At 40.0% G+C, this 23,717-nt stretch overlaps 1 protein-coding gene across 1 annotated transcript in view; it reads right to left on the bottom strand.

Moving 5' to 3' along the window:
• FBXW4 (F-box and WD repeat domain containing 4) overlaps positions 1-23,717 on the bottom strand; it is an 87,864-nt gene that overhangs the window by 63,174 nt on the left and 973 nt on the right. Inside the window, exons 2-4 of the mRNA XM_011935510.1 lie at positions 6,739-6,834; positions 3,901-4,086; positions 3,314-3,446 (exon numbers count right to left, since the gene is read on the bottom strand). Of these exons, the coding sequence (XP_011790900.1) occupies positions 3,314-3,446; positions 3,901-4,086; positions 6,739-6,833 (414 nt within the window). The 5' untranslated portion in view covers position 6,834. The remainder of the gene's footprint in view (positions 1-3,313; positions 3,447-3,900; positions 4,087-6,738; positions 6,835-23,717) is intronic.

Raw genomic sequence — 23,717 nt, 5'->3', positions numbered from 1 at the left:
ACATGAGATTCCATCCTGGCACCTGAGGGACAGGAGTTGACAACAATACGCTGATCCTATCTTTACCCTCCATGGCCAAATTCAAAACAGATCCAACCCTGGAAAAGATTCAGTGGGAGTGGTATTTTTATTTTTTTTTTCTAGATTTTTTTTTTTGAGAGTCTTACTCTGTCGCCCAGGCTGGAGTGCAGTGGCGCAATCTCGGCTCACTGCAAACCCCACCTCCTGGGTTCATGCCATTCTCCTGCCTCAGCATCCCGAGTAGCTGGGTCTACAGGCGCCTGCCACCAAGCCCAGCTAATTTTTTTGTATTTTTAGTAGAGACGGCATTTTGCCATGTTATCCAGGATGGTCTCAATCTCCTGACCTCGTGATCCACCTGCCTCGGCCTCCCAAAGTGCTGGGATTACAGGTGTAAGCCACCGTGCCCGGCCGAGAGTGGACATTTATACAGTTCTTTTAAAAAGCAGACTGGTGATATGCATCACGACTTTTAAAATGATCACAGCCTTTAACTCAGTAATTTTGTTGATGAAAATCTATCCTAAAGAAAATAATCCTAAAACAAAAGAAAAACCTAAATGGTAAAATATTCCCTGCAGCCTGCAATTGCAGAAAAAAGCACGCATAGGCTTTGGCATCTGACCAATCTGGATTTGAACCCTAGTTGCCACTTATTATCTTTGATCTTAGGAGTAACTTCTTAGCTTCCGTTTCCTCATCTGTCAAATGAGAAATGATGCCTAGCTCAGGGTCATAGTGAGGAAAAGTGGAGATAAGCATAAGGCATCTAGCATAGCAGTATAGTATTTGGCAGGTATCAGGCAAACAATAATGGTGGTTCTTATTACAATAAATCTTCCCTTCTAAGCCAGATGTGATCTGATCTCTCTACCTTCTAAATTTTCTGGCTCTTTCCCTAGAGCTTTATACTCCACAGTCTTAGCCACTTCCAATCAGCTCCATGGCCAGGTACGCACATCTCTTCTTAACCTAAGGATAAGAGGCTGTATCTTCCTTACTTCTGAAGAGCCCAGGTGCCTCTGTACCAAGCCTCACACACAGTAGGCACTCATAAGAAAGAATAGAGAAATAAAGAAGGAAATGAAGGAATGGTTAGTACCAGCCTAGGCTCATTAAGAACATAAGCTACCATCTTTTCACATCTCAGGATGGGGCTGGCCCCACTAAAGCCCAGAGACACAATCCAAGCTAAGCCACAAAAAACCTGAAACTGAGATTGTGGGGAGGGGAAGGAAGAGGGTTCTTTGGACAGTCCCTAGCTCAGATGTCTTGCAAAGAGATTGTTTTACTTCCCTTTACCCCATAAAATAAATCTCTTTCCTAAAATACAGTACATATTTGGGGAACTCCCCAAAAATAGATGGTTATAGGCAAATATCACTGTAAATTCTTACGAAGGTTCAGGTGTATTAGAAGCCTGGAGAAGCAGCTGTAGAATTTCAGATGCCACTGAAAAGAAATGATGTTTCAGTTATAAAAGACAAACTGAATACAACAGTAATGTAGAAATGGCTCAGGATAACAAAGGGCTGGATGCAAAGACAACACTAGAAAGGAGGGAAACCCAGCATCTGGAAAGCCAGGAAAGAAGAGTTGGCAGAGAAGTCACAGGGGAGCTGCAAACCAACTGACCAGCTTTCAGGACCAGAGAAGAGAATTCTGTCACTGACCTAAAAGAAATCCTCAGAAGGATTAAGATGGACTGTGGTGACAATTTTAGAAGGAAGCATTTATTTTAGATCTTTTTAAAAATCTAAGATACTAAATAGGGCTAAACTAGTACTCAAACATGAAACTAACCCAATACCTCAAATAAACTTGCTATTATTCTTCAACTGTAAGCAATCCACACCCTTAGATTGTTATCTGTGGTTATAAAGCTTAGTTTTATACTGCTCTGGGTGTCAGACCACAGAGAATAGAAGAAAGAGGTGTCACTGAAAAGGAGGAACTTGGGGAAGCCTGAAGCCATGACAAGAAGATGGCTAGAATAAGACAGGAATACCTAGGTCACACATGCCACAAAAGGTTTCTATGCAAACTGACTTTTGAGCAGTATAACACGTTTAGGTCTGGATCTTTTCAGGGAATGGTACAAGGACAGCCACCAATCAGAAGCCTGAAGTAAGTAGGAAGTAGGGTAATAGGAAGCAAGTGACAGGAAATTCAGTTTCCATGTTGGTTCAAAAGATATGCTGGATTTTTCTCAAGCTTCCTGTGCTGGTGTGCATTCTCTCTGACAGAGTACAAAGTAAGGCAGAAAATAGTAAAGGGAGGAGAAACTTCCATAAAAAGAAGGGAACATATTTAGCCCTTCTTTTTACATAAATCAGCAATATTTCTATATGGAGGTGTAATCACCAGAGGGTACATGCAGTCAGAGAAGTTACTGAGTAAAGATTGCAATTTCCCTCTCCTGAGTCCTCTTCCTATGTGTTTTTGAGGCCCATTTGCTGACATACCAGCAAGCATTTTGTTCCTGTTAGCACTATGGAACCTAGATGCTAGGAAACACGTAACAAGACACTATTGGGCCTCCTGTATCACCAACTGAATTGTCGGCGAAGTTCCCACAGCAACCCTAAAGGACCAGGCCTGTGTAGGCCCTGGCTACGGCTGTTGGGCACATGCCTGGAGAAAGACTTCTCTGTCTCACAGGTGGGAGCCTATTTGACCCAGATGTGGATGAGTCCATGAAGTCAGGATCATGCTATTTATCAGCCTCACTTTCTTTTATGCTTTGCTTTGGTGGATATCTGTGGACAGGGCAATTTGGCAAAGATGCAACAAACAACACCCCTCTCTCATAGTCTCTACCGCTTACTGACCACATGACTCTCCAGAGAAGCAGTGAAAACACATTTTAATTATCAGCCTGATTGCTTATAAACAAGGTGGTGAAAAATTAACCTACCTCAACAGAGAGCAGGCAATAAGGAGGGAGATTTTAAAATAAAATATTAGGGTCAGAACTCAACCCACAAACTTGAGGAAACGCAACTCAGGGAGGAAAGGCTGCCAGGTCCTCTGTTTTTGAGTTCACGCCACATTGCAAGTGAGTGGCAACCTTCCCAGCCACTGTCCACTCCTTTCCCAGTCCAGTTGGCAGGGACAACGCCTGGCATGGCAAGCTGCATGCCAGAGGCACATAAGTGAGTCCTTTATTGTGTCGTTTTTCTCCCCCGCCCCCAGCCGATACTCTCAGCCAATCCTGGGACTCGGGGCTCTATCCACCCCACTCCCTATAGACAGGAGGGAGTAATAGTATGTAACGGGGAGACCACCTCACCTTGGCCGTCCTGTCCCTGGAGCCACTCACAATGATGCCTCCTTTGCAGTCCACACAGTTCACCTCCTGTTCATGAGCCGAGTACTTGACAGTGAAGGTGCTGTGAATCTTATGAACGCCAATCTTCCCATCTCTAGGAAAGAAATAAGGAGCCGATCCCCAAGAACCAATTATTCTTTCTGTAGGAAGAGAACAACTCTCCAGAAACAGCCTAAGTCTCCAGTGACATCCAAATTTGCTAAGCATTAGGCAATTCAGCCCAGTAAGGTGCTGACTTTCTAGATACATTTACTTCTTCAGCACACCTGGGGCTGAACAGAGCTGAGAGACAAAATATATTTTCCCCTGGAGAATATCAAAACCAGCTTCACTTTTCATTAGAAGCTCTTCCTGTTTTCCTTCTCCAGCTAACCCTATTAACTCCTTTTAGTAAAATCTCTCTGCTTTAAATGGAAAACCCTCTTGTCTCCCTCCTCATCCCTTTGTAGTCAGAAAAGACTACAAAAAGACAGAAAAGTCAGAGACAGGCAGAATGTCCCTGAAAAATAAGATGGAAAAGGGTGGAAAGAGAAACCTGCAGCACTTACCCTCCTGCACTGATAATATGCGAGTTGGCCAGAACAAAGTGGCAAACATCCTCATCATGCCCAGCAAAGACTCCCAGAGGCCGACGGTTCAAGCTGGCACCATCTGGACGGAACTGGTAGGCCAGGACGAAATTAGCCTGGGATATGTACAGAGAATCATCCTCTAGCTGCATCCAGGGCATCTGACTGAAACGATGGAAAATAAAATTTAAGTCATCAAGATAGCAGTATGAAAACTCAACTCCAATCTTTGAAGAGGCTGACCAATCCCTAACTTAGCAAGGATAACAAGGCTTATTATCTATACTTGATACCCTCCTTCAAAATTACCTGCCCCTCAGCTATCCTCAGAAAACTAGAGTAACTGAACTTTGTGGTGGTCTAATCTTCCTTGGACTTTCTAAAAGAGACTCAAAATTAAAAGACCAACTAAATACCACTTTTAATTGGAGAATATTTAATATTTCAATTACTGGCTACCTGGACTTCTCATGGGTAGGCAGAGCTTACAAAATTCAATGGTCAAGGGGTGACAAGGGTAAAAAAGAAATCTTCGGCCGGGCACAGTGGCTCACACCTGTAATCCTAGCACTTTGGGAGGCCAAGGCAGGTGGATCACCTGAGGTCAGGAGTTCGAGACCAGCCTGACCAACATGGTGAAACCCCATCTCTACTAAAAATACAAAATTAGCCGGGCATGGTGGTGCATGCCTGTAATCCCAGCTACTCCAGAGGCTGAGGCAGAAGAATCGCTTGAACCCGGGAGGCGGAGGTTGCAGTGAGCCGAGATCGCGCCACTGTACTCCAGCCTGGGTGACAGAGGGAGACTCTGTCTCAAAAAGAAAAAAGAAAAGAAATCTTCTAGCCAGGTGAAATAACTTTCTTTCATTCGGCATCCTCATCGATTTGAAGTATAAGTGGGAAGTTTCAAGGTTCTAGGATTCCCATACATACCTCTTCCGCAATAGATCAGTTAAGGTATGATGGAGAAAAGAGAAGAATAAACCCTGGGAAACCCCATTCCCTTATTCTGTTAGAGCTAAGGGGCCATTTTTAAGTGAAAGGAATGAAGCCATTTAGGAAAGGATGCTAATGTACTGATTAGATATCTAGATCCTCACAAGGATATCTACATTTCTGTATTAGAGGGTAAGTGTGGCAATGGAAAAACACAGCCCCAGAACATTCTGCTACAGTTCAGGGGCTACAGAGAAAGTCAGCTCTCACAAGCAACTGATAAGAGAAATCCACAAATAGTTAAAGATTCCCTCTGCAATCTTACAGGAGGAAGAAAGGCTAGAAGGCACAGACAAGTCCTGTGGCAGGGAATGAGCCTTAAGAAGAAAGAAGACTAGGCTCTTTGGTGGAAACTAAGTCCCTTTCCCAAGGTGGACATCCCACCTGTCCTATTCTACATAGGGGTCCTAGAGTTACCAGGTCCCAAGAAAAGCACAGGGACAGCTGATTCATCCCCAAGAACAGCCACCATCTCCTATTGCCAAGCCTGTCTGAGCAAACTGGGCTGTGTTTCTTCCCCAGACTCAATACAAACGTCATGGGAATGTGGAAAAGTTCTGCAAATTGACTTGACGGGCCATTAAATGCAGCTTAGACTTTGTAGTAACTGAGTTTCTGCTCATGAGGTTTTTACAAGTGTGTGCATATATTACATGGAACATGTGTAGAGTGTGTACAGATGCCTGCTTTCTCACTCATTATGCACATTCCTCTTGAATATCCCCTTACGTGAGTGTGTGGCACACTCAAGTAGGCAGCAAACAGACAGGGTTGGAATTTTTGTGTTTAGAGCCATCTGGTAAACAGCCATTTGCCTAGGACAAGAAACCAGGTTCATGCCAGGTGAACAGTGAAGAATCCCAGGGCAGCCTGGTAACCGTTCTGTGTGTTTATTTGCCAAACTGCTTGAAACTAGCCCCAAAAGGCAATGTGGGAAGCAGAGGGTAAAGTCCTTCATCATAAAAATCCGTCTTTCTCTCCTGTAGTTTCTTTACCATCACCACAACCACTACCCAATACCACATTATTCACAGCATCTGATGCCAGTGAAACCAGTGGAAACTGGACACAAGCAAGCAAGAAAGGTTCATCAGATGAAGAGGCCTGCCTGTGTCTTCAGCACAGGTATAGATCACTCCAGAAAGTGGAATCATGTTCCTTATCCATTGCAACCAATCAACAAGGAGCAATTTTTTGGTAGGGAGTCAAATAATAACTATGAAATCATTTAGCATCAATGAAGCCCAAAAATCGGTGGCATTAGCAGTGCCACAGGCATTTTCTAAATTTCCTTATGCTTGTTCTAAGCTCTAACTCCTGTAACATATGTATCCAAACCTTTAGATCCTACCCTGCCTTTTAATAAAGTAGGGGAGAGGACTCACGGAAGCCAAGAATGAAGAAGTAACTCCATAGAGTAGAAGATTTAAAGAAAAATATTTGTAAAATAAGATTAATTGAAACCTTGATTTCATTTATGTCTTTGATGGCATAAGTTAACAGAGGTTACCTTTGAGTGGTGGAGTTACAGGTTAGTTTTATTTTCTTCTTTAGAACTTTCTTTTTCTTCAAATTTCTAAAATAAGCATTGATTTCTTTATAATCATAAAAAAAGTCATTTGTTAACGTACATTTCTTGTATTCCCTTCTTTAAATGTGAAAAAAGTTGTCCTTCTGATGCCCTCTTTGTGGTATTCAAAGGCTCACCAGTGCCACCTCACCCAAGATAGCCCCATTAGCCTCTATGTAGGACCAGATTTTTTACTTTCCATTATGCTTTTATGTCCCAAGTAGCTTTTAAAAAGTCAAGAGGTTACTTGCCTGCATCTCCACTTCAGCAGAATCGCCTCTCGGCAGCGCCCCAGTCTCCAGTTCTGAGACACCTTCACCCGTTCCTTCACTGGGACACTGGTCATCCTATGTCCAGACAGAACAAATAATCCAATCACTACAACTTATTGCCAACCACAGAAAACTCCATGGGCTTACTGAGTCAGGATTCAGGAGCATCCAGAACACAAGTAAAGAGATTAGGAGACCAGGAAGGAGTAACTGTTCTCTCTCCATACTTGACTAACTAAAAAAGCCAAGGAGAAAAGCCTGTCCTTTAAACTATTAAAAATGTCCACAGTGATGCCAAAGCAATCTAATGGAGAATGGATGACAATCCTGGAACCCCTGGATGGTCCAGATTGGGGGGGAAAAAAAATGAAATGAACCCTGACCCCTACCTCACACCATACAGGAAAAGTAATTCAAAACAGGTCATAAACTTAAAATCTAAAACTATAAAGCTGTCAGAAGAAAATACATGAAAACATCTCTTTGACTATGAAGGTAGATATAGATTTCTTACAACACAGAAAGCAATAACAGACCAAAAAAATCCAATAAATCAGACTTCATCAAATCCAAAACCTCTGTTCACCAAAATTAATACACAAGCCGTCATCTGGGAGAAAAGATTCACAGAATGTATATCTGATAGGAGTTTGTACCCTGATGAGGAAGTCCTCTCTGTATCTGTTCATATATTTTTGGAAGACCAATAAGAAACTCTCCTACATTGTTGGTGGGAAAGCAAAATGGTACAGCCATTTTGGGAAAAGGTCTGGCAGTTTATTATAAATCTAAACATATTATGTACTCTATGAACTAGCAATAACTTTAGAGAAACAAAAACACTTACACAAGAATGTTCATAGGAGTTTTAGTAATAGCCAAAAGTGGTAAACAGCCCAGGCATCCATCAACAGGAAAGTGGATAAACACACTAGGGTAGGTTCATATAATGGACTACTACTTAGCAAAAAAAGGAAAGAAGTACTGATACACATCGTAATGTGGATGAATCACAGAAACATTATGTTGAATGAAATAAATTTTACACAAAAGAGATCATAGTGTATGATTTCATTTACATGAAGCGTGAGAAGAGAGACAACTAACCTATGGTGAAAAAAATCAGAACAATTATTACCACCAGGGTAGGGATGGAGACTAACTAGCAAAGAACATTTGGAAACTTTCTGAGGTAATATTCTATATTTAAGTCTTGAGGGGGTTTGGGTTATACAAGTGTATATGCATTTGTGAGAAATGGACCAAATGTGCAGGACGTGGTGGCTCACAACTGTAATTGCAACACTTTGGGAGGCCAAGATGGGAAGATCACTTGAGCCCAGGAAATTGAGGTTACAGTGAGCAGTAGTTCCACCACTGCACTCCAGCCTAGGCAACAGAATAAGATTCCCTCTCTAAAAAAATAAAAGAGAAAAGAAATACATCAAATGATACACAAGATTTGTGCAGTTCACTCAAATATAAATTCACTGTATATATATTTTTCTTTAAAAAAAACTCATAAACTAATATAATCTAGTCAATGATATGCATGCACATTGAAGCCTTTAGGGAAATGTACTGATATCTGCAACTTATTTTGAAATGCATGATAAAGCAAATACAGCCAAATATTAATTGTAGAACCTAGGTGGTGCATATATGAATGTTCATGGTACAATTCATTCAAGTTTTCTATGAGTTTTAAATTCTTCAAAACATTGGAGGGCGAGTGTCAACAGTACTTTCTGGGTGAGCTGAGTTAACAGCAATAAGACAGCACACAAGCAACAGGAATGGCACCGTTTGGGGATGGGTTAATAGGCAATAGGGAGAAGAGCTCTAAGCCCCTTAGAGAGTACACTTTTGAAGAGAATTTTGAAATCATGAGCAAGAATTTGAAAATTCCATTTCAGGCTCCCATATATCTCCTGTGTCTCCTTAGCTTGCCTCACTGCCCATACAAGGTACACTGCTTGGGACACAGAGTGATAACTGCCATGTCTGCCTGGAAATTTGCTGGCCAGGGAAAGATACACTCATTTCTTCCAGCCTCTACTTACACCTTCACATTTACCACATTTTACTAAAAGCCAGCAAACAAGTCCGGCTTTCAAGATTCTAACGGACACAGCTTAGAAAGAATGGTTTTGGCAGGCAGAGAGAAGATACCTACTTCATTTTTAGCTAAATAATACTCTGCCTCCTGGTGTTATTTCATTTATTTATTTGTATAGAATAATTATTTTTGGTTAATAAAGTAATAAATGCACAGGATTTAAAAACACACACAGATAGTATGAAAGGTTAACAATGCAAAAGTGAGTCTTTCTCGAAACCCCTAGCCAAGACTCTCCCTCTCTAGAGGCAACTATGTATTCACTGTAGATAAGTATATATGCATGTTGCCCAGGCTGGTCTCCAACACCTGGCCTCAAGCAATCCTCTTGCCTTGGCCTCCCAAAGTACTGGGATTACAGGCATGAGCCACCACACCTGGCCAAATGAATACTATTTTTAAATGATATGGAATGTTATAAATCTCTCTGGATCATTATTCCAATTGCAATTTATTTAACCAACATTTAATGTGGTGTTTACAATATGCCAGGCACTGTTTACATTTGCCCAATGCCTTACACATATAAATAAGTGCTGATAAAGAGTAATTATATTTCTTATATTTCTAGAAAGTATATTCCTAGGAAGTATATTCTTTTCAATTGGAAATAAGCAATAAGCAACTGACTTTGATTTTAAAAAAAGAAAGCAAGAAATGGCCCAAACTGATATGAATTTAATAGATAACAGAAAATTGTAAACTAAGGAAATAAATCACTTTAATTAGTGCTATTAGGTTTGTATAGCACGTTGACTTTATTAGAAAGAAAGGAGAGAGGGAATAAGAATATGAGTGGCTAGAAAGAACACTGGAAGGATAAAATAAAATACCCATAGTTAACCGTGGGTAGTCAACTTTGGGTGTTTTTATTTTCTCCTTTATGTTTTTACATATTTTCTAATTTTTCTTTTTTCAAAATTTTTTAATTTCAGTAGTTTTAGGGGTACAAGTGGTTTTGGTTACATGGATGAATTGTATAATGATGAAGTCTGGACTTTTAGTATACCAGTCACCTAAGTAGCGTATGTTTTGTACCCAGTAGGTAATTTTTCTATCACTCACCCCCCTCCCACCTTCCTCCCTTCCGAATCTGCAATGTCCATTACACCACTCTGTATGCCTGTGTGTACCCATGCCTTAGCTCCCACTTATAAGTGAGAACATGCAGTATTTGGTTTTCACTCCTGCATTACTTCATTTAGGATAATGGCCTCCAATTCCATCCAAGTTGCTGCAAAAGTCATTATGTCATTCCTTTTTATGTCTGAGTAATATTCAAATACTCATTAAAATAGTAATAATAAATGCTGTTGACAAAACTTATTGAATATCAATAGAGAAAAAAACTGATTTAGATTGCCATCTCATACCACAATATAATAAATTCCAAAAATATGAGGGTGAATTTAAAAGTTTAACTAGAAAAAAACAAGATATATACATATTCCAATGACGAACAGAGATAATTTCCCAATTGAAATGGGGATAATAGAAATTATTCTATTGAAGCAACAGAAATGTATCAATTATAAAGTATTTGAGTTTAATGCTATTAAATTTGAAATGCTACATAAAGGGAAAAAAGATTAAAAGCAACAGAGTAGGGGAAAAATTTTAACTAACACTATAAACATAAGTTTTATCTCTAAAACTTTTAGGGAGCTGATAAAAATCTCTCAAGATAACACCCTGTCTCCAATACCCTATCATCCATGTCTGACAGAGGAAAAGGACAGTCACAGTGTTCACATGGTAAAACACTGGAGGAAACATCCCCCAAGAATAGTTTACAGGTATGTACATTAAAACAATTTTTAAAGTACCATCCCACAACTATTAAGTAGAAAAAACTAACACTAGCTTTAATTTGATAGAAGAGTATGGATTTGGTTACATGTTGCTTACAGCACATTCAGCTGGTACAGTCTTTCAGAAAGGAATTCTGTTAAGACAAAAGTCATTAAATGACAGCTTATGATCTAGCATTTCTACTTTGAGCACTATATCACGAAGAAATAATTCAAAAGAAAAAAATTTTACAAAGATATTTATAGCTGCAGCTATGTATTAGAGCTAAAATCTGGAAACAGCCTGAAGGTCTGTCTGTGCGGGAGAATAGTATACTAATGCAATGGAATATACTGCCACTAGAAATGACAAATGTGAGGATTGCAAAACATTTTGGCAACAACTATAGCAAGTAATGGTATTTTTAAAACAAAGTTAAATTTATAAAAGTAGAGGTGGGGAGACTACATAAAATTATGTCTCCATAAATAACAGGTTGAGGGCAGGCGCCGTGGCTCACAACTGTAATCCCAGCACTTTTGGAAGCCAAGGAGAGTGGATCACCTGACATCAGGAGTTCGAGACCAGTCTGGCCAACATGGTAAAACCCTGTCTCTACGAAAAATACAAAAATTAGCCAGGTGTTGTGGTGGGCGTCTGTAATCCCAGCTACTTGGGAGGCTGAGGCAGGAGAATCACTTGAACCTGGGAGGCAGAGGTTGCAGTGAGCCGAGATTACACCATTTCACTCCAGCCTGGGTGACAGGAGTGAAACTCCATCTCAAAAAAAAAAAAAAAAATAATAATAATAATAATAACAGGTCTAAAGATGTTAATAGATGGTGCTTTATTAAGTGATCAATTGTTGAAAATATATCACATAATTGTTGATGGTTATGTCTTCCTATTTACCTTTAACTAAAGAGCAGATTAAATAAAATTGAAAAAGCACAGAAGGCAGGCTCAGGAAACTGGGATCTATATCCCAATTCTACCACCTGCTAATTATACAACCCAGGTAACTAACTTCTCTAATTATCCATTTCTTCACCTACAAAATGAGGATAATATTTCACACAATTGTTTTCAAAAATGACACCTAAAACGAAGTACAGCATATGTCATAAATCACTACAAAAAAAGTTAATTATCTTTACATAAGTAGTAGATAATATCCATTAATGATGTCGGCACTAATGTGACTCTAATAATCATTCGTTTTTCTTCTAACTAGTTTAGTTATAACTATTAGAAATTGTTCCTCCAATATCAAACTTTTTTATCTTTCAGGCTGAACAATTAGGACTTGGCTATACACATGTTAAGGCTAAAATCTTTTACTGAATTATTCTATTGGGTGAATGTAGTCCCTGGTTTTAAATCACTATAGAGCCACCTACACTACCAGACTACTACTGAGGACAGTAAAAGATACTTAACAGGATGGGCCAAAGGAACTGAAATCTAACCAAAAAAAAAAAAAAGACTTCCTGTCTACTCTTATCTGCAAATTCCTCCCAGATATAAAGGAAGAAACTGTTTACAGTCATGTCTCTTCTCTTGAATTAGGTCTAAAATTAATGAGTAGTGATGAAACTAAAAAGGGAATATTCTGGATCATAGCAGGAAGAAAACAAAAGCAAAAGAATGAATATATTTCCTGAATTGGAATAAGGGCAGCACTTCTCTCATCTCCCTGGTCACTTAACTGCCATGTGACACTTTACTAGGGGTCAAAACACTCCCCTGAGGGTTTGATCATAGCACCAAGAAACTTTCAAAGTTGAACTTTAGAAGCTGCTACCAAACAGCAGGTGCAGGCATCCTCTCCCAAGATGAATATCATAATCAAAATACTTGGCTGTAGTCCTTCAAATTTAGACTTTGAAAAAAAAAAATTCAATTTGGCTTTGACTTGAAAAAGCTCTACTTTGTTAAAAACAATTTAACAACTCAGCTTTTTCATATCTTTTGTCTAACCATCTTGAATGGTTACAGTTTCCCTAGCTGTTGGCCAAATCATATCTATATCTTCATTGGTTTCAGGACCTGAAAAATCCAAAGAAATTTTTAAAATATCTCCTTTCTCTGAAAACAGGTATCCCTCCATCCCTATGGGAATGTGTCACTGCCAGTCAAAGGGGGTCAGTAGAACAAGGCAGCAGAAGAAAAGTACCTGAGAAGACAGAAGTAGGTGCCCCTTGGAATTCACCAGGGACCCTTGCTCCCATCCTTGAAGTGGCCTCTGGCCAGCCATTTCTCCATATGGTTACTAATGTAAAGTGAGGGTGCTCCTCTCAAAAAAATGATTAGTGCCCTGTAAATAAATCTCTCCGTGGATGTTAACGCACAGAGGACCTGTCCCCGTGGGCCTGGCTGAACTGCCATTTTCCCAGCCCTCCTTCTGTTGCCTCAGGCTCATTTTTCCACTAGGCCCCCTCCCTCTCAGCTTTCCGGCACTTAGTAACCATTAGAGTTTGCATTCCTGGGCGTATGACCTATTTTAAACAAAAACAATACAACATGCACCCACAGTAAGCTATCTGGCCCCTTAAAATCTTGGCAAGTGAGTCCAGAGGGACAGAAATTAATCTAGGCAGTTATCTAGAATGACCTTTCATTTCCCCTCTCCTTGTTCACACCCCAAAACCAAAAGCAAATAAATAAACTTAGTCTGAAGAAAAATGGCTGGGGGGAAGGAAGGGGAAGTGTAGGTATATCGAAGAGGTCTCAAACTACATATCTCTGAGATCAGAAAACTCCTGGAACACAGATCAATTTCCCTCTCTGTCCCATCTCGCAGCTTGATTCCCCTGGAAGCTACCAATGCTGACCAACTGCATGGATGGCATGAGTTCCATAAGCATAACATCCTGCTGATTTGGACGTAAACTTAGGAAAGGAAAGTGTCTCCAAGTGTAGGACAAGGCCATATCAAGGGGCACTGGGCCAAGGGTTACATACAATGCTTGGCGTTTGGAATTTTATTTTATTTTAACTAATTTATTTTTTTGAGACAGGGTCTCACTGTGTCATCCAGACTGTAGTGCAGTAGTGCAATCTGGGCTCACTGCAACCTCTACCTCCCAGACTCAAGTGATTCTCCTGCTCAGCCTCCCAAGTAGTTGGGATTACGGGCACATGCCATTACTACCCAGCTAATTTTTGTATGTTTAATAGAGATGGGGTTACACCATGTTGGTCAGGCTGGTCTTGAACTTCAGACCTCAAACGATCCACCTGCCTCGGCCTCCCAAAGTGTTGGGATTACAGGCATGAGCTACAGCGCCGGGCCTTGGGGCTTGGAATTTTAAATAATTAACACTATATCTTGATTTCTCTTATCTTCTTTCTCTCCAGATTTTTCCCCAGATTGCCTATTCTCACCAGTTCTATCAATGCTAACAACTTGGCTTTAGTGTAAAGTATTTAAGCAGTCAAAGATAAGAACCTTCTAACTTTTCATTTGTACTTGCATTAGCCTGAATCTTCCAATAGCTTCAGTAGCAGAGGTTTATAATTAAGGTTCAAAAAAATTAATCAAAAATCTTTATATCATGTTAAATCGCTTATCCTTTTGGCCAAGAACAGAGAATAGCCCCAAAATTCAGAGTGAAGGGAGACTGTAGGAAACATGCCAGCATGAGGACAAGACCATGCACAAAGAGGGCATGAAGCTGACTGAACTGACCCACAGCTCCCTTGAAAGACCCCCAACTGTCAACCCACTTTACCCATTCAACTCACTTTTCATGCTTCACACTATGCAACTGGACTCCCACCAAGCCAATCTCTTCCACGTTCATTCATACACCCACACTTTCACCTATATTGCCAGCCCCAGCCTACCTTTGCCCCTGACTGCTACTTCTGGGGACTAGTCAAATTCATCCATTCTTTAAAATCTAGATAAAGCCTCTACTTCTGTGACTCTTCCAAACATGACATCTGAACTGTTAGAGGGAACCTACCATACACCTAGGCATTGCTAGCTTTTCACAGCTATACATCATCTTTTTTGTCTAATTTAGTCAAAAATTCCAAAGGATCAAGTCTTAAACCACTTTGTGCTTCTAAAAGTGGCTCTCAACCATCACTGGGCAGACAAGTGATACAGCAGTAACCCTGAATAAGTGCACCACCAAATTTTAAACAATATATAGAATTTATTTTTGTTCAACAATCCACACTTTTACAGGGATTTCTATCAGACATTAAGCCGAAATATTGCCCATGATACAATTTGCTGAAAATAAAATAAAGATTGCATGTTCAGAGGAACATATATGAACTTTACCTCAAAGGATATAAGAGAACAAGGTCAGGGCTGCAAACAATACTGTTCAAACAGTAACATACCAGGGGGTGAACAAGTAAATAGTATAAATAATCGTGAACAGGTTTTTCAATTTTCTGAAACTTGCTTTTAAAAAAAAAATGACATCCACCTGTAATCCTTTAATGTACTATCAAAAATTCTAACATCATACAAAACTATGTCTTTAACACAAAAAGGGAGAACCATGGTCCTAGCATAATAGGTATTTTGATAGACATTGCTTAGGAACTGCTCAAGCAAGAGTTTCCAAAAACATCATTCTCCATTTGACAAGTCACACTTTGAACAATACCTGTAGCTCCAAAGGCCCTTCCTTAAAATGCATAACATACCACATCTTCAAGAATTCAACCAAAGTCTCCAAATTCTTATTCTAGAGAAGCTCAAGGGAAGAAATCTGAGCAGATAAAGTATCTTAACATGGCACCCACATGTCAAAGATGTCTAAACAGTTTCAGAAGCACTAAGCATAACCCTGGTCCTTTATGTGCATGAGCTTAAGATTCAGAACTTGGCTGTGTTCACATCCTTTTCCTCCTGGCTTTGGTTAGGCTCTACATTTGCACGGCACTTGACCAGTATGTGTGTTCTGCAAGATGTTAAAGAGATATTTAGCAGTGAAAAAGAGAATTTCATGGTCAAAACATTTTGCACAATGCTGGCTGAAACAAAACTAAACAGGTCCCTCTATCACTATCACAGGACTTGCCAGTGCCTTTAATCCCCAATGGACATTGTGATCCCTAAGAAAGGCAATGTGGCGCATAGTATTTCCCCCACTCATTTGATTACAGAATTAGTTTTTCAAGAATCCCACAATACAACTTTTGGAAAGACTGACCTGGTACTTTCTAAAAATGAACAATGGCCAGAAAGATGCCAATTTGGGGGGGGCAGGGAGCGGTGAACAGGCCTTCCTCTAAGTGAGTCATGAATTAGGCACTAGCAGACTAAGAGGTAAACTTTGTTCTCATACCTTCAAAATGATTTTTCCCTAGACTCCTCATCTGATATGTGAGAAATAATTATACTGCTCTGCTTCCCAGGGTTGTTTTTTATTGTTTTTAATCACGAAACTGTGTTCTATATTAATCATCAAAACGGGTTCTCAACCCAAGTGACCAGACTTCAAAATCCCTGGTGCCCTTCCAGCCTGAATGAAGGGATGAGGAGAATATGAACCAGACGTCACCCAGAAAGTTTTTACATCTCCAGCTTCTAGGCCATTACGATAAAGTCAAACTGCATGCAAGATAAGGGATGAAGTTCTCCCTTAGCAACTCACTTCTGGAGGGGACAAAAACACATACCACCCATATCTGAACCTTGATTCAACTTTTTGACGTAGACTTTCTAAAGGAAAACTCAAAGAAACATGGGAGGTCAAAGCTGGAACTACAGGGAAAAAAGAAAAATAAGTACTCAAAGACTATTTCCCTTTCTTTAAGGAGAATGAACTCATTACAGGCTTAGTGAGCAGGGGAAATATCATTCCTTTCAGGGAAACAGCTTTCCAGGAAAAGTATCTCAACATATTTACTATAAAACAATTTAATTTCCCTGTCCCATCACCTGCCACCCCATCCTCATCCCCCCTACAAAACCCACAGATTGTGGATTTCCTCTCATTCTTGGCAGAGTTACCAGAAGAAATATAATACCCCCTTCGGACTGCTCCCAACAGCTGCTGGAAAAAGACGGGGGAGCTGGGGGTATCCCTCCAAAGCTGCCTCTAAAAATGACCATTCCCCCTTCCAACTCATATAGCCAGTGAGCATAAGACTTCTATTTCTCTGCTTTCTTAAAGCAAGGGGAGACCACAAAAGCAACAGCGTACCCTAATCCAAAGTACTTGCTTCCGGCCCATCTGTTCTCCTCAATATGACTCTAAACTGAAGCTTCTGTACAGTAACCACCATTCTATTTCTCCCCTAACATGTAAGTATTAAAACAATCCTCTACTACCTCGCAAAACCAGTATTTCTTATTTGTTTGTTTAATCTACCAATCTCCAAGTTAGGGTTCCTATCAAACTCCTATTCACTGTAATTTCCTATCTCTGTCTACCTGTCCCAATACCACACACTTCATACAAATAAGAATCCCCCTATAGGTCAAGAGACTTGAACAACAAAAGTCTAGGAACAAATTCATCAATGGCTACCCTACACCTCAGCCCTTGCCCAATATCATCACACACTAAATCCTCTTCAATTCTGTCTAAAAACACCCCATCACCAGGCAACAGGAGACATCCAATTATCCTTCAGCCTCTCAGCTGAGACCACCAACAAAGAAGTTCATGAATGTCAACTGGGGGCACAGGCAGTATCTCTCTTTGCCGAGGAGAAACTAGAGAGAACCTCCAGCATCATTCCCCAAAGGTGACAGCTAGGGTTGAGTGAAGACCGTGAAAACTGTACAAGAGCTGGGGGAGAAAATATAATGTAAGGAATGATTTGGAATCAGGGGCAGGAGAAGGCGGAGGGATGAACTGGCTGACCCCAAATGTCTTTTCCATCTCTAACTCCTATGATTCTTTGACCTCCAATTTTGTGCTGTGGACAAGGAATGGAAAGTCAACAGACATGGTGATGTTTTGAAAGAGCCTGGCAGTCTGCTCTTGTCATTTAGTGGCCTTTGCATGTATTTTTTAAGGTGTCTCCAAGCCCTGTCTTCATTTCACAGTTGTCACCTTTCTCAGCAATTTGAGCTCATGTCAAATACCAAAAAAGAAGAAGAAGAAGAAAGAATGTGCTGGCAATTAATTGTGGGCTAAAGAGGGACAGCAGGCACAGGGGCCCATTGGGTGGGCCCAGACTTCCAGGGAGGGCAATGCGGACAGTCTGGATAAAATGAAGAACTGACTAAAAATTGAGACAAGGCAGCCAAACCTCTAACAGGAGGTAAATTCTTTCTCCAGATAGTCTCCTACTCATTTTTAGAGAAAGCTCAAGTATTTACATGATTCAGGGTACATAAACATATTCTTAATTACCATAACCATCTTGATTCAATTGATTACAACTGGAGTTCCATCTGAGCAAGACTGCTGAATAGGAAGGACTTTCCTCAAGAGTAAACCAAATCTTAGGATTCTCAACCTTGACTCATGGTTGACATACCTGAGGTAAATTCTGAAGCTTAGCAAAAGTCAGTTTCTGCAGATCAAAGTGGGGAGTCTGCCAATTTTCACTGAAAATTCAAAACCCAATTTTCTCCTCTTTTTTTCAAACAGTTGATCTCATCTTAATTTTCAAATATTTTTGGAGCCTGGTCTCAAGAAGAATCTGCCTAAATTTCTCACTGTTCCATGGTTACATGTCAGGACCAGAAACTAATCCAGTGCCAGGGTCAACCCAGAGCTAAGGTTAAGTTGTCACACACAAGTAATTCTTTTCTAAGTCACACATTCAAAAATAATTTTTTAAAAAACCTGTATACTGACTCAGTGACCTCACTGTCAGTTGGGGATTTCAGCAGCTCAAGCACAATCTTTACCTTAGATGAAGGTTCCAGGTGCAAAAAAAAAAAAAAAAAAGTATGGAGTACTGAAATATTTTCAGAGCTCTCATTACAGTATGAACTTATACTCCAGATTGCTCATCTCACAGACTGTGAAGACATTGGGTTTCTCCATGTTTCTGTCTTGAAAGCTAGAAAATTCAGCCCCTACCACTCAAGTTTTACAAGACTGGAAAGGATATAAACAGCTTCTGTATTCTCATGGTCTTAGAGAAGGCTTCTTCCATTCTTCCAGTTCGCATTTGGAGGTAGTGACTGCACTAGACCATGTCCTGCTTCCACAGGTGTACTGTTTTATTTTGAACCTGTAAACTAAACTCTATTTTATTAACTCATAGAAACTATTAGAAATAAGGCCTTTCCAAATGCTAAAGACAATAAATACATCCATATATGAAATCATTCCATGAATCAGAGAACAAATAAGTGACTCTCCTCCCTGGGAAAGGCAGAAAACTGGAGAAAGCCTAAACTACTCTGAGTTAATTGTTTTCTGAAGATCACAGTTTAGGCCTTAAATGTAACCAGTTAGCAATACCTTCTCCATTCAGAGTAGGAAACTAGTTAGGAAACTATATGCTTTCTGGGCCAAGAAAATGCTCTTAGGCACAATCATTTTAAAACAAATAAACACATTCTGCTTATCTGTGTCTATCTCACCACTCTGGACGTTAATCATCACTGAAATAGATACCCCAGGCCCCCAGCCTCAAAGAGCTCCAAGGCTACAGGACCCCTCCACAGGAATGAATGTACATGCCAGGACAAACACCTCAGGAGCCTCACTCCCTGAACACCTATTGTTAATTCCAGGCAAATCTATCATAGGCAAATGCAAGACAGCACCCAGATACTGCTCAAAGGCTATTTAAAATAAAATTCCTGTTTGACAATATGTAGCACTTCATTCGGGAGGAAGAGGATCAAGTAAGCTTTCTTTAACATAAGACTGGCAATAGAATATTTTAAAAATAGCTTTACATGCACAGATGTACTTTTTCTCTCCATTATTTGCATTTGTTAATTTTCAGTATCAGAATTTGCAGATAGCACTCCTGTTCTTCCCCTGTCATACTGTCTACTTCTTGCATTCAGCCTACATTATCAACTGACAGCTGAATTCCACTGTCTTGTTCTTGTAAACGGAACTAGGTTAGTTTATCCTGTTACTCTTTAGGGAAAATTTGAAAGACTGCTATATGAAACATTTCTTTGATTTTTATTGTTACATTCAGGATATTTCTATTCCAACAGGCTTCATAAAATCTCCACACAAAACTGATTTTAAATCAGATGACTGACTCCAACTATCTTTGTGTCCCTTTAAAAAGAAAAAAGAAAAAAAAAGCTTAGTACCTATTAGTGTTCACTGTTCAGGCAAAAGGGAAGCAAATTGTTTGTTTGTGGTTTTAAAGTGGCCAAAATGCCTTCAAGCACAAGTATAAGACCATTAGCAAATCACAAGGAACCAAAGCAGTTCATCTTACTCAACAAAGCTATGATCAGTTAGGAACAGCCAAACTGAATGGGACTTGCCCTGGGCCGGAAGGTCAGTAAACCTTAGCAGTTTGTGTTTCTGAGAATCAAGAGGCTCTTCATCCCCAAGTGCAGGCCCTAAGTCCACAGGTTCTGCTGTCATGTTTCCAAAAACATTCAGGACAGGTGAGAGAAACCAAGCGGAGTGTGAGAGTGTGTGTGTGTGTGTGTGTGTGTGTGTGTGTGTGTGTGTTTTCCCCTTTGTCTTTAGGCAGCACCTCTAAGTCAAACCATCCCCACTTCTGCTATATACAGACTACCTAGAGGAGAACCCAAACAATTAAAAAGTTCCATTTTACAATTTATTGAGTGCTTGCTATGTGCTTAATGCTGTACTAGCCAGCATTCTACATTTAAGCCTCATTTTATCAGGCAAGGTTATTCCCATTCTTTATAGGTAATAAAACCTAGGGCCAGTGAGGTTATGTGGCTTCTGATCAAATCCAGTTTTGTGTAATGCTGATAAAAACTCATCTCACTTATCTAGTCTGCAGTTAATTAGCCCAAAGCATGAACAACAGCCCTGCCACTATCCACGCAGCCATACTCTTGCTGTACTTTGGGCCCGGTTTTGCTGACTCCCTAAGTGGACTGGGATGCATGCCTTCTTCCTCCAGGGATGACAACCACCTCTCTCTGTGGCTTATTAAGTCTCTGCAGCTGTCCAGAAACGGACCACACTGGTAAACATTCTCTCCACCTGCTGTAACACGCGTAACTTCTTCCCTCAACCCAGAAAACCCAAGCACTGACCCTGCTCTTTATCAAGTGCTATGGTAAAACAACTTCCCTAGAAGGCCAGGACACCTTACCCTAGGACACAGGCGAGAAATCAAAACACACATGTCTAATAAATAATAAAGCCATATCATTTGGCAATCCCAAAGCATTTTACACCATAAATTCACTTTCATTTTTGTTATTACTGCTACAGAATGTAGATTCATTCCCAGTATCTCTCTTTTAGAGCATTTGAAAATAAACACCAATTCTTTCATTCATTCACTCAATCTCTATATGAAGAGAGAGAAAGCCAAACTTTGCCTTGGCTGGCTTGGGTTCCAGTTGTTTTAGACTTCTCTTATAGGTCAACTGATAATATTCTTTGAAATAGTTATTCTCATAAGAAAGGAAGAGAATAAAAAACTATTTCTGCAGGTGACAAGACTGCATGCCCAAGAAGTCCCAAGGAATCATTATCATGAACAAAATCATCCTAGAATAAAAAGAATAAAAAACCATCAAATTCAAAATTTACAAAAGTAATCTTCTAGATTCAGTAATACCCAGCCAGAAAACATACCGAAGAGAGTATATTTGCAATAAAAATGAAATGCATAACATATTCAGAAATACATAGAAGTGCAACAACAGATATGTGAGAACTTTATCATGAAAACCACAAAAGTCCTTGAAAAAGTACAGAATTATTTTTTGACGGCGAGTTGAACAGAAGTGTAGAGGTGACACACACACATAAATCCAACAGGATAATCTTACCCTGACAGATTACTAGACTCCATCAAAAAGTAACAATATTTAAAATACTATGGAAATGGAAAACTGTATCAGTGACACACAATGAAGAGTTCAGATACAGATCCAATATACACACATATATGTATGTGTATATACATGTGTATATTATATTATATATATATATAAAAACTTATTATATGGCAAAATAAGCTTTCCAAAACAAAGGAAAAGAGAATTACTTAACAAAGTTGTAGTGATAACTAAGGTAGCCGTTGAGGCTACCTAACAAGAATAGTAAGTTGAATTCACCTCTTGCACCAAAAGTGGTATTGATGAAAGTGTTAACTATTAAAAAATCACACTAGGCCTGGCGCGGTGGCTCAGCCCTGTAATCCCAGCACTTTGGGAGGCCAAGGCAGGCGGATAACCTAAAGTCTAGAGTTCGAGACCAGTCTGAACAAAATGGAGAAACCCTATCTCTACTAAAAATACAAAATTATCTGGGTGTGGTGGTGCATGTCTGTAATCCCAGTTATGCAGGAGGCTGCCACAGGAGAATCGCTTGAACCCAGGAGGCGGTTGTGGTGAGCCGAGATCACACCACTGCACTCCAACCTGGGCAACAAGAGTGAAACTCCGTCTCAAAAAAAAAAAAAATCAAATTTGTAAGAAAACCAGTGGGAAACAGATTTATCAGGTCTGTGGAGGAATTATAAATTTCTCAGCTTTGGAGAAAAAAAGAGGAAAAAAAATCACAAAAGACTGGCAGAGCCTAATAAAGTGTAAAACAGTAAAGTAAAATGAATTGACCGGGAAAAATATCTGGTTCAAAGATGACAGACTAGATTCTAACATCTAAGACCCACAAAGATTCCAAATTTATAGGAAAAACACGAAGACCCCAGTAATAAATGGGCAAAGAGTGGGAACAGTCAGTCTCGGAGGTGAAACAAACACATGGGAACATATTTATCCTGGCCAGTGGTAAAAGACATGCAAAATAACACAACTTTGGTACCTTAAATGACCACTAAAGTAGCAAAGATTTTCTAAATTCTCACATAAAATTTGTTCACTCTGCTGTTTCCACTATAAAGTGGTACAGCACCTCTGCAAACCATAACTTTTGCTATAATGCCACCTTGAGACTTTATCCTAAGGAACTAATTTTTTTTAGATATATATGGCATGACATGTGACTTATACTTCAGTAAAGCTGTTACTCAAAAATGCATCATTTCATTATTATCTACAATAACAAAAAGCTGAACACAACATGTAAGTTTAATAGTAGAGGGATGTTCTTTAATCTCATTATGGGACAGCTCACAAACATTTACTATGTACCTATTCTGTCAGGATCAGTAAGACAGCAACTATGTGTGCAACTGAAAAGTTTTTTAAATTAAAATAATTGTCTAGAGGTGATGGTATTATGGCTTTTTATGTTTTTAAAAACGTCATAATGTACTAGAAAGAACTACTTTTTAAAAAATGGGTGGAAGAGGGGACAATCTGAAAGGTCTTACTCCCTCAATTCCCTACATGTTTTTTCCTTCCTATTTAACAGCTTAAGTGGTTCAGAAAAGTTTTTCATTCACAGGTCTCAGACCCTACCAAAAACAGGCCAAATTGCAATACCATGTCTTGTGCACATCCTGGACAGACTCCAGCCTCCTGCCTGAAGCAGGCCCCCTTTTTCGTATCGCTCTGCCTGTATCGTCATAAACTATGGCTGAACACTGGGACCGAGGGCCTTGCATTAAGGTCCGAGCCCTGAAGCTTAACAACCTTTAGAAAAGGGTAGGGAGGATGAAAGATGAAAAGTCCACAAAAATTTGTGATAGACCACTTAAGGAACCTGGGTCCTAGACCTGGACTGGAGGAGTCGTGCAAAGCACGAAGGAACCACATAGACCAAACTGGCTCCTCTGGGGCTAAGGAACCCGGCAGCTAAATCTCTGCAAAAAGACACAATCGAAAGCTTTAGGGAGTGCCTAAGATGGCTAATTGTGAGGAGCGGCCCACCGGGTAGGGTGCCTACTGAGGGATGCTCTCGGGAGGCTGCCTCAGATGGAGGCCTTGGGGAGAAGGGGCAAAAGGGCCCCCGAGAGTGCTTGGGAAGGGGTGTAGGCGGAGGCCAGCTGTAGGCCTAGGAACTCGGAGTGC

This window comes from Colobus angolensis, unplaced genomic scaffold (assembly GCF_000951035.1).
Source record: "Colobus angolensis palliatus isolate OR3802 unplaced genomic scaffold, Cang.pa_1.0 Scaffold144, whole genome shotgun sequence".
Taxonomy (NCBI): Eukaryota; Metazoa; Chordata; class Mammalia; order Primates; family Cercopithecidae; genus Colobus; species Colobus angolensis.
The sequence above is the reverse complement of the archived record's forward strand: the minus strand, read 5'-3'. Positions and strand labels throughout refer to the sequence as shown.